This window comes from Diceros bicornis, chromosome 22, assembly GCF_020826845.1.
Source record: "Diceros bicornis minor isolate mBicDic1 chromosome 22, mDicBic1.mat.cur, whole genome shotgun sequence".
Lineage (NCBI taxonomy): Eukaryota > Metazoa > Chordata > Mammalia > Perissodactyla > Rhinocerotidae > Diceros > Diceros bicornis.
In genome coordinates, this window is record NC_080761.1 from 42,869,608 (window position 1) to 42,882,328 (window position 12,721).

Below are 12,721 nucleotides of genomic sequence, written 5' to 3' on the forward strand. Positions count from 1 at the left end.
TATATTAGAAAATTGAATTCAGCCGTATGTATAACGGATAATATATAACAATTAGATGGGGTTAATTTAATCTTTGAAAATGAATATAATTCATTACACTGATAGAAAAAGGCAAAACAATCTTTAGATGATTTCAATCGATGCAGAAAAAGCCTTTGAAAAACTGAGTTTCTGATACAGAAAAGGCTCTGATTAAACTGTGAATAGAAGGGAACTTCTTTTATTCTGATAAAGAACATCTGCAATGCTATCTTTGTTCTTAATATTGAAATATTGAAACTTTTACTCCTTGAGATTGGGAAAAAGATAATGGATTCTTGTTATCATCACTGTTATTCAGTATTGTAGTGGAGGCCATAGCTAGTGTAATAAGCCAAGAAAAAGAAATAAAATTCATAACAATTAGAAAGGAAAAAATAAAATAGTCATTATTGCAGGTGACATGTGCACATAAAAAATCCAAATAATCTTCAGACTAATTAGGATTAATAAATGAATTTAGCAAGATTACTGCATACATACAAAGGTGAACATATAAAAGTCAATTATATATTTGTGTATACCATAACAAATAAAAAATGAAATTTAAAAACTGTACTATTTATAATAGCATCAGAAAATATCAAATATCCAGAATAAATTTAGCAAAAAGTGTGTAAAACCCTTACACTGTAAGCTACAAAATATTGTGGAGAAAAATTAAAGCAATCTTAATAAATGGAGTGATATACAATGTTTATAGACCAGAAGAATCCATGTTATAAAAATATCAATTCTTTTCAAATTAATATATAGATTCAACTTAATCCCAATCAATATCCTAGTAGGTTTTTGGAAATTGACAAACTGATTGTAAAATTTGTGTGGAAATGCAAAAGACCAAGAATAGCCAAGGTAATCTTGAAGAATAACAACAAAGTACGAGGATATACATTACCAGATATCAAGACCTATTATAAAGCCACAATAATTGATAGTGTGGTATTGGTGCAAGGATAGGCAAAGTGACCAATGAAAGAATATAGAGTGTCCAGAAACAGACCCACATAGACAAGGTCACTAGATTTATTACAAAGGTGACACTGCAGTGCTATGTGACTGGAGTGGGAAGGACTGGGAGAAGAAGGGTTAGAGAAGGAGGAGGGAGGAAAAAAGGGAGACTGAATGTGTGTGAGTGCAGGAATGAGGGGAAACTTGTTCCTTTATGGGTATAAACTAAAGGAACCCATGGTATCAGTTCACAAAGATTGATATGTGCAAATCATTTCTCTTCAATCGAAATTTATTTTTTGAAAAAACCTTAATAGAATCTCTAGAAGTAACAGTTCACAAAATTTAAAATATCATGAATTGTAAATTTGTTCATTTATTTACAAATGAATAAGGCTTTTAAATAAGTGATAGTTTAAATATGGTAACTTTTTTATCTCTTCTATTTTTTCTTTTCTTAGACACCAGTAGTCAAAAATTAAATTTACTTAGCAAATTCTCTTTTCATTTCTAAATTTCTCTATCCAGATTGATTGACTATGGATTACTGAGAATCTAATTAGCGAAATTTTTCCATAAGAAATGTTTTTATAAGTTTCTTTTTTTTCTAAAGGTGGTATGTTATTTTGTTACGATATTTCAACGTATCAGAGTAAAGATGGCAAACCATTGCATCGACTGATGGCCAGTAGAGGGCGAAGTTTCAAGCAGACCTCACTTGCTCTAGTGCATGAGGTAGGTGCCTTCCATACTCTGTCACAAGTGCTTGCTTGTACATGTTTTGGGGTTTCTCTCCTTCACTTTATGCTCATGAAATTTAATGTGTGGTTGGAAATAATTTTTCTTTTTATCATAATGTTAGTTGCTTTTAAAGGCAACCAAAATAGCTGACACAACTGAAAAATAAAATATTTTGATGTATTTCTGAAAAAAACTGGCATGCTTCCTCTACTGCTCAGCCTAGTTATCAGGGAGTAGTACGTAGGACTTTGGTTTATTTCATCAATATTTAATTTCCATTGTTCCAAATAAATTTTGGATAATTTTAAATAACTTTCCAACTTATTATTTAAAGAAATAATCTTGCCTATTTCTTAATTCTAATTCTTTGCAAGTATGTAGATCACGAGTGTTTATATTTTGTGAATGTTGGGAATTCACAGTAAAGAAAAGTGTTTAGGAAAAAAACACCCTTTGGTTTTAGTGTTTATTTTGCTCTTCTTTCATATCACCCTGTTAAAATCAAGTTATGTGATGCCGTTAAATGATTTGTGTGAGATCAGATCACTGCAGATCATAGCAATACCAGAGAGAAAAGGGAAGCTGGAAAGTACTTAGAAAATGTGTGTTTTTGTTGTTGTTTTTTAAAATTTTATAACAGTTAGTCATTCAGGTATATATAAATTAAAATTATGAATGAATAACAAAACAAAATATCACAGCAAAGGGGCTTATTTTATATAATTTAGACATCAGTTATTTATTTCATAAATGAAAATATATAAATTATAAAAAATTTAAGGGATTTTATGTAAAAATAATTAGGACTTCTATAATATGTTTGTATTAAATATGATTTGGATGCATAATTTTTAAATCTTGGTATCACTAATTTGGTTTTATTATATCCTGTATCATACCAATTGCCACCAGTGAGCATAGCCGGTTTTTAAAGAACCATCTTTATCTTATGCTACCCATGTTCCTTTCATATATTTAATTAGAGTTGAAATTATGTAAATATTTGGTTCAGAGCCTTTTTTGTCTAATACAGTGTTTTCATTTAACTAAGGAGGGAAGAAAGATCTGGGAAGAGCAGTGTTTTTCTGGGGAGAGGTTTAATTTCACAAAAAAGGGAAAAACATAGGTGATTTCTAGATTTGTTTTCCCTAGCATCTCATTAGCCGGTATGGAAAAGGGAGAGATTTAGTGCCTTTCTGTGTTTTTAAACTGTACACTTAGGCATTTGAAGGGTAACCAAAGTGTTAAGTATTAATGGAAAGCTGATTATAAAAGTCACCATCAGAAAAGAAACAAGAAAAAGTGTTAATGTAGGGGATAGCAGAAGAGAGCTAATAAATTCAGCAAATGGTATCAGAACTTATGAGGTGTGCCTTAGATATGAACAGAGAAAATACTTGGGTTAAGAGACTGGTATTTGTGTTGTGGAATGCCTAGAAAATTTCAAAGAGATGAGAGATGAAAAAATAAGATCATTATTTTAGGAGTCAATTGGAAGACATATTGGACAGAATTCTGCCAAATCTATGGTAGGATTTTAGTTTGGATTCATCTTCTGCTTACTATAATTGCAAAAAAAAAAAAAAAAAACAGAGATAGAGAGTAAGCTGTACATTTTCTCAAACTATGTGACAACAAATAAGAGTTTTAAGAGCTGGTTAATAAGACTAGCAATTGCAATAATAATAGCTAATAACCAGCTCAGGCACTTTAAGAATTGGTATACATATATTAATTCATTTAATCTCCACATTAACACTGTGAGGTTGGTATTGTTAATGTGCTCAAGATCACAGAGCCAGTAAGTAGAAGAGCCTGGAAATCGATCCCAGGCAGCATCACTCCATAGTCCTTGAACTACCTTATACTGTCCTAGGTTAAGAAGAGAATTTAAAAAATACCTTTGGATCTTTCCAAGGTGACTCTAGTATTTCCTAACTCTTCTCTTTACTTCTCGTCTTTCTTTTGTTGCAGTCCATTTGGTATTTTTCCAGCTGGTGTTTCTTCAAACTCTGCTTTGGTTCCCATCGCTACTTTATTCTGTCTTTTTGTTTTAAAAAAGTCTTTCATGAGAGTTTCAATTTGTTTATTAATTCACCCATTGATGGACTTTTGTGTTGTTTCCACTTTTTGGCGATTATGACTAAAACTGCTATAAACATTCTCACCCAGGTGTAGGTGTGGACATTTGTTTTCATTTCTTTTGAGTAAATAAGTACCTAGGAGTGGGATTGCTGGGTCATATGGTAAATGAACATACGAAACTACCAAACTGTTCTCCTTGTGAATGCCCACCAGCAATGTAAGGGAGTTCCAGCTGCTCTGCCTCCTTGCCAGTGCTCCGTATGGTCAGTTTTTAAAAATGTAGCCATTCTCATACATGGGTAGTGTTTTCCCTTTTGTGGTTTTAATTCGTGTTTCCTTAATGACTATTGACATTGAGCATCTTTTCATGTATTTATTTGCCATTCACATATTTTCTTCCACAAAGTGTCCTGACCTTTTGCCCATTTTTTAACCAGGTTTCTGTTTTCAAATGAAAGTTCTTTATATATTCTGGATATAAATCCTTTATTAGAAATATGTTTTGCAAATGTTTTTACCTAATCTGTAACTTGTCTTTTGATTTCCTTAACAGTGTCTTTTGAAGAGCAGATTTTTAGTTTTGAAGAATTGCAGTTTTTCAAGTTTTTCTTTTTATGGTTCTTGCTTTTTGTCTAACCCCAAATCACAAAGATTTTCTGGTTTTTCCTCCTATATTTTATTTTTTCTTTATTTTTTTTAAAAAAAAGAGATATAATTTGTATACCATACACCAAAATTCACCCATTTAAAGTGTGCAATTCAGTGGTTTTAGTATATTTACAGAGTTGTGTCACCACAATCAATTTTAGAATATTTTTATCACACCGAAAGGAAACCCTGTACCCATTAGCAGTCACTCTCCATTTTCCTCTCTCCCCAGCTTCCAGCAACCACAAAGCCACTTTCTGTCTCTATAGATCTGCCTATTTTGGACATTTCATATATATGAAATTATATAGTATGTGGTCTTTTTTGTCTGGCTTTTTTCACTTGGTATAATGTTTTCAATGTTTATATATACTGTCACATGTATCAGTACTTCATTACTTTTAATGACTGAATAGTATTCCATTATATGAATATATCATATGTAGTTTATCCATTAATCATTTGATTCATCTCTTATGTTTTCTTGTAGAAGTTTTATAGTTTAAGGTTTACATTTTAGCCTATGATCTATTTGAGTTAGTTTTTCATAAGGTATGTTGTATTTGTTGAATATACCATCCTTTCTTCACCTAGGCACCTTTGTTGAAAATCATTTGCTCGTATGTGTGTGGGTCTATTTCTGTACTCAGTTTTTTTCCATTGATCTGTGTGTGTATACTTTCATCAAAACCACGCAGCTTAATAACTTTTGCTTTATAATAAGTCTTGAGATCAAGTAATATGAGTCCTCCAATTTTGTTTTGTTTTGTTTTTAAATTTGGCCCTTTGCTTTTCCAAATAAATTTTAAATCAGCTTTGAGAAAACACAAAAAAGCCTATTGTAATTTTGATTGGAAATGAATTGATTCTGTGGATCAATTTAGGAGAAAATTGACATCTTAATAATATTGAGTCTTTCAATCCACACATAAAATATATCTTTCCATTTTTTTTATGTCAATGTTTTGTTGTTTTCTGATTACAAATATTTCACATATTTTGTTGAATTTCATAAATATTGTATATCCCTAAGTATTTTGATACTAGTGCAATTAGACTGTTTTTTTGTTTGTTTTAATTTCTAACTGCTCATTGCTAGTATATGAACATAACGGACACTTTTCTGTGACCTTAGTAAACCCCCTTATATATTCTTGCGGCTTTTTTGTAGATTCTTGTTGTTTTTCATTGTAATGTTGGCTCTGAATAGAGATGATCTTGATTTTTTTCTTTCTGAATCCATATGTCTTTCATTTCTTTTTCTTGCCTGATTGCACTGTCTAGAGCCCTTCAGTATAGGGTTGAACAGGAGTGGTGAGAGCAGACATTCTTGAATTGTGCACAGTCTTGGGGGAAAGCATTCAGTGTCTTAACATTAAATATAATGTTAGTATAGAGTTTTTTTAGATATCCTTTATCAGGTTGACAGAGTTTCCTTTTATTCCTAAATTGCTGAGAGTTTTTATCACAAATGCATGTTGAATTTTGCCAAATGTTTTTTTCTACATCTATTGAGATGATCATATACTTTTTTAGTTTATTGATATGATGAATTATTTTGATTGATTTTCTGATGTGAAACAAACCTGCATTCCTGGGATAAACTCTGCTTGATCATAATGTGTTATCTTATTTATATATTGCTGAATTTGATTTGCTAATAATGTTTTGTTAAGGATTTTTGCATCTATGCCCATGAGGGGTATTGTTCTGTAGTTTCCTTGTAATATCTTTGCCTGGTATGTCAGGGTACTGCTGTTCTAATAAATAATTTTTCCTTAAATGTTTGCTAGAATTTTTCAGTGAAACCATTTGGGCTTGGAGTTTCTTTAGGAATGTTTGTAACTATGAATTCAATTTATTTAATATATGAGACTATTCTTTCTTTCTATCTTTCTATCTATCCATCTATCTAATCTATCCATCCCTATTAATCTTGAAGGGGGGATTTGAGTCACACAGCATATATGACAATTAGTATCTGTCTCCTTTTTTAAAGTGTAAACTTCATAAAATCAGGGAATTTGTTTTGGTTATGTGTAGCTCTAGTGCCTGGTATTCCTGGCACATAGTAGACACTTCATAAATATTTGTTGAATTAATGATTTAAATCATTTTGAAACTTGTATGTATACTTCATATGTGCATTTAGTGGGATGGTTTTCTTTTCCCAGAAATCTTGTTATTAAATTGGTGGTGAATGTAATAATTGTTGAGGTCTTACTAAGAAATGACATTATTGTCATTTGAACAAGCTCTTATGTACTGTTTTGCATTGCTTTCATTTATATGGTTTAGCCTCCCCTTCCTGTCAGAGATTACATATGCTTACAGGATATCCTATGGCCTTCTTAATGCCTATAACTGTAGGTTGGGTGAGTGAATGCCCGGGTAAAAGAACTTTGTTCTGAATGTCCAAGTTATGCCCTTCACATTTTGAAGTGTATTTTGCTTTATGTAATGGTCATTATTTCTCAAGAACTATGTTAGTTTATTCAAGTAATTTTCAGTGTCATGGAAAACTAGGTATTTAATGTAATCTGTGATGAATTCTTTTGGAAAGTATTATATTCTCTTCTTTTTTGAAAGCTGCTTTATTTTTTCATTGACTTTTCTTAAAGTGAAACTCGCCTCTGTTACTTTTGGAAGACTCACAGATCTAAGTCTGATTTGGATTTGACCTGAAACCAGAAGCAATTCTGTATAATCGCTGTTTTGTTTAGATTTCTGTAAAACTGAAGTGCCCTTTCTCTCTCTGTTCCTTTGAACAGGGGACAACAGGGGACATTTCAAATCTACTAGGGCTTCTCCAAGCTCAAATGACTGTCCTCTTCTGCTCTGATTAATAACCACTACTTCTCATCCTGATACTAACTTGGCTACTGTTGATGAGGAAGCTGAAGGTGAATGACAGTTTCCTTCCCTGAAATTTGCTGCCTGTCTTGTCATCCTTTGGCATTTCCAACTCGGACATGACACTCTCACCTAAATTAGATGATACTGATTTGTCCCTGGATGAGAATGGCAGTCATGCTTCCTTATTTCCTCCACTTTGGGGCACATGCAAATTTTCCTGATCCTGCTGCTGCTACCCAACCATATTTCTGCCTTAGCGTTAGGTAATGAGCTCTTTCTTCATCTTTATTTCAGAGAAACTGTATCTGGACTTATTGGTGGCACGACTCTGAATGAAATCTTTGTTTCTACATTCTTTTTTTTTTGATTGATCATCATTTGATTCTTTTTGCCTTATGAATTTTTTTGTTTTTCTTCTGCCTCCTTTAAATTTTTTCCCTCATGCCCAAAAATACATGTGCTATAGCCCATCATTTGAAATATGAGTGTATTTGCCTTTTTCTCTCAGTTCCTTCTTTATTTAAAAACATATTTCTTATGAAGAACATGGAGTAGTGTTAGCATTCATGCAATATGAAACAATTAGATGAAAATTCTGAATAATAATTGGGAGAAGTGGTATCTGTGCTTATTGCACATTCCACTTAGAAAACACTGTGAAAAGTATGGTTTGCTGTATTTTAGAGACTCCATAATTACCATGTGATGTGAGTTGTTATGGTAACTAGGGTTTTCCCCCTCCTATTAAATAACAGAGTAAATGGTTGCTTGAGATGTGATTGAATTGTCAGCTTTCAAGCTACTGTTGTCCTGTTGGGAAAGGGGAATGGAAGGAGCGGGGAGAGAGAAAGAGACTGAGGGGGAGAGAGAGAACGAGAGAGGGCAGGAGAGGAGAGAGTTTTAAATGTCCAGAAAACACCTACAAAGAGATGAGTGTCATTTTACTTTAAAAATGTGTCTCCCACAAACCCTCCCTTTCTTGTCTTCCAGTCACTATCTGTCAAGGGACAGGAATAACAAAAAATTATTTTATGCAAACAAGGTTACTATTGACAGAAAATTGAAGCCTGTTATTTCTTATATATAAACAATGAGACATTAAGTGGCTTTGGGGTCTCTAACACTAAGTACAAGTGGTTTTTCTTCTGGAAAGTGGGAGGAGCATGTGTGTATGTCACAGACCAAATATAGTGGCTCAGTATTTGTGTGTCTGTGTAGCAACTGAAGTTAAATGCTTTTATTCTTTGGATAATAATATGTACATCTGGGGAGCATGAAAAATGCCTTACTTTGTGAGATTGGGGTTTTGAAATCAATAGCAAACACTTAATTTATCTGTCACTTTTTACATGCTGCCCTACCATATCCCATTCTAGTTTGCCAATCAAACAACCTCACCAAGCTTGTCTTACTTGTTTTATAGGATTTAATGAAGAGCTATTAAAATGAGTATTTTTGTATAAATGAATAATCTTGTTAAGATCACCCAAGAGGCAGAAAACACTACCAATTTCTGGGCAGTGTATTCTGAACAGTAAATTAACTAATTAGGTGCCCATGTAGTCCCATCAAGTAAAACATGTATCAGTGAGGAAACAAGATCTACTTTTTCATTCTCTCTTTCAACATTCCCCTACATTTGTGAATTGTGTTTCTAAGCAGGACATTTTCTGTTGAGCTAGTATTTCAGGTATACTTCATTAGAACTTATATGAGACACATAGAAAAGTTTAGGTAGGAAATTTCAAAATATAAACTTTATAACATGCACTCTAAAATTTCACCTTGTCACTCACTGTGTTTTTATCTGGAATTCAACATTTCCTGACCAGAAAATTTTGTCATACTTTTATAAAATTTCAAATAACTGTGTCCTCAACAACTCATGTTTGAGTTTAGCCATGTCTACTAAAAAAAGTTTTCTAACATTGTGTTTCAGCGGGATTGAAAGTTGAACATCATAATTTTCTGTGATTACTTGTTTATGATAGTATGGTTTTAACATGACAAAATTTTGTCTTAAAGCAAATGCTGTACATTTAATTCAGTTAAACTCAGCAGGTACTTAATTGAACACTAATGTGCAAGACACTGTTATGGGTACCATGAGAGGGATTCCGGGACAAGCAGGACATGATCTCTGCCCTTTGGATGGTATGAGATTAAGGTCCATACACAAGTAATCTAAGGTGGAATCTGGTGAGTGTTACAGGAGAGGCCTGTAATGTACTGGAAGTATAAAGAAGGGAGAAATTATCTCAGTAAGTAGAGATGAGAGGAAGACAGGGCATTCAAGGCGGCGGAAGCAGTGAGTGCAGAGATCCTGTAGAATATAGGATAGGCTTGGGAATTGGTTTATAACCCACTTCAGCCAGAATACAGGTTAAATGAAGGAAAGGAGCAGGAAATCAAGTGGGGAAATTGGTTGAGGATCTTGGCCAGCGGAGTTCTTACATGAGAACAAATTATTTCCTAAAGTAAATGGTGTACTTTTGATTCTAAAATACTTTGAACATAGTACAAATTAGATTGGACTTTTTTATTTAATGAACCATCAAAGATTTTTGAAAAGAAATTCTGAGTTAATGTTAATGCAGCAGCAGCACCTTTTAGGATATATTAGAAGGAGAAAAGATTTTAGGCTAATAGATCAGTTAGGTGGCCTCAGTAATCTAGGCAGAAATTAGGACTAAACTAATGAGGAAGAAAGTAGGACAAATATAGTAAACATTTCAGAAGTCGAGTTGACAGTTGAGTTGGGGGCAAGGGAGAAGTCAGAGATAAACCTGGGTGACTGGCATATTGATGGGTGATATTGATAGAAACAGGTACAATAAGAGGAAGAGTGGATTTTGAATGATGATGACAAAGTGTAATAGATGGTGGGAGGTGAGTGTTTGAGAAATACATGTTGTAAAAGTAGTGATTTTCAAGCTATGTGTTTTTAATTTTATTGAGACATACATACGGTAGATTTCTGCCCTTTTAATGTATAGTTCTGTGAATTTTGACAAGTGCACACAATCATGTAACCAGCACCACAGTCAATATAAGACCAGTTCTGTCACCCTAAAAATTTCCCCTTGCTGCTTTGTAGTCAACCCCTCCCCCTTCCCTTTCTCCTGATGACCACTGAGCTCTTTCATGTCCCTCTAGTTAAAACTGTGTTTTAAAGAGTGCTAGGAACTACAGCAAAGTAGGGTTGGATGATCAAGAGGGCTGAGCGCCAAGCCTCCAGCCTTCGTCCAGACAAGTTTTGTTTCCCTGTTTTCTGTTTTGCATAATGGCATTTTATTTAACATTTACTTAACATTTGGGCTGGAGTGGAAAAATTACGTAGCTAAATATTTGAAAACTATTATTCTGCAGTGTTACTGATACACCACTGTCTGAGCCACCATTGCTCTTACCTGGATTGATGCAGTAGCCTCTGAGTAGTTTCCCAGCTTTGACCTTTGCCCCCTACTGTTTATTCTTAACATAGCAGTCAGCATGATCCTTTTAATATATGTTAGATCATGCCATTCTTCTTTTCAAAACCTTGTAATGACTTCCCTTTTAGTAAGAATAAAGGCAGGTCCTGAAAAGTGACCTAGAAGGCCCTGCATTCTCAGGGCCCCCTGTTAATTCGCCACCCTTCTTTCTTTCCACTCTCCTCTTGGCTCACTCTGTCTGTGCTAGTTACACTGCCCTTCCTTCTGTTTCTGAAACAGGTCAGCCATGTGCTCACTTTAGGATTTTTGCCTTACCTGTTTTTTAATTGAGGTAAAATTCACATAATGTAAAACTAACCATTTTAAAGCTTAAAGTATACAATTTAGTGACATTTAGTACTTCACAGTGTGCAACCATCACTTCTATCTAGTTCCAAAACATTTTCATCACCCTTAAACAAGACCATGTATCCGTTAAACTGTCACTCCCCATCCCCCCCTCCCTTCTTTCTCTTCTCTCTCTTCTCCGGACCCCCAGCAACCACTTTCTGTCCTTCTATCATTTGCTTTCTGTCTCTGTGGATTTACCTATTCTGGATATTTCATATAAATGAAATCATATAATATGTGACCTTTCATATCTGGCTTCTTTTACTTTGGCATAATGTTTTCAAGGATCATCCACATTGTAGCATGCATCAGTACTTCATTCCTTTTTATGGCTAAATAATATTCCATTGTAGATATATTATATTTTGTTTATCCATTCATTTGTTCATGAACATTTGGGTTATTTCCACCTTTTGGCTATTGTGAACATGCTGCTGTGAACGTTTATTTGCAAGTACTTGTTTGAATACATATTTTCAGTTCTTTTGGGTATATACCTAGGGGTGGAATTGCTGGGTCATGTGGTAATTCAATGTTTAACTTTTTGAGGAGCCACCAAACTGTTTTCCATAATGGCTGAACCGTTTTACATTCCCACCAGCGCTTACCTTGGTTTCTACATCTTCATCTCCTTCAAGTGTTTACTCAGACTTCACCTTCTCAATGAGATCTACCCTGACCACCCACTTTAACCCTGAAAACTGCTCCTTTACCTCATTATCCTTATTCTCCCCCGACCCTACTTGCATGTTTCTCTAATGTGGTCTCTTTTTTAGGCACATGCACAATGTTTCATTATACTTATTACCTCTCACACATAGAAACTCTCACTCTTATTCTTCCCTAAATCGTAGAACCTGCTCATGTCGACAGTCCATCAGACACCTGTCATTGCAAGACTATGTGTAGTTAGTTATGGAAAAATTAAATTTCACATATTCATTAAAACTTGGTGCACAGTGGTTGAGAACCCTGCTTTATCATCTGCTGAATTACAAGTTTGCAGCTTCATAATTTGGAATTATTTTGTTGATTGGGTTCCCTTCAAAGCCTTCTCACAAGTATAGCAAATTATATATAATTTTCATACTTTACAAATGCTAATTGTATTTTCAGCCTAGCAACATTAACCCCTATGGGTGGCTATATATTGAATTGGAATAGCATCCTAAAATGTGTTTTTGTTAAAAACGGTCAAGGAAGTCTCTTTTGCCTGTAACACAACTGGAGTGTAAGGGGATGACGGTCTTCAAGCTGTTTCCCTAAGTCTCTCTTCAGTAAGGGAAAGAGCAGGAGAGTGCATTTTTAAAGAGATTTATTCACGGCTAACTCCACAGAATGCTAAGACTAGGTACAATCTCATAAAACATGAGGAGTCTAGGCTTAATCATTCTACTGCCTCCCTGCACCCACCTTCAGATGTGGTTGGAGCAGCAGGAGGAAGATTAGCTTTAACCTTCAGTTTATAACTTCCTTTTAAATAGGTTTCCTGGCATGAATGTCTTTGTTCTTAGAAACTCAACATTTGATTTGCCCATTTTCCTTTAGATTTTTTCCATAATACTTTCTTTTAAACT

General features: G+C 34.0%; 1 protein-coding gene across 1 annotated transcript in view; it reads left to right on the forward strand.

The window, feature by feature from the left end:
* FOCAD (focadhesin) overlaps window positions 1–12,721 on the forward strand; it is a 269,185-nt gene that overhangs the window by 177,208 nt on the left and 79,256 nt on the right. The window contains exon 21 of the mRNA XM_058565883.1: window positions 1,604–1,725. Within this exon, the coding sequence (XP_058421866.1) occupies window positions 1,604–1,725 (122 nt within the window). The remainder of the gene's footprint in view (window positions 1–1,603; window positions 1,726–12,721) is intronic.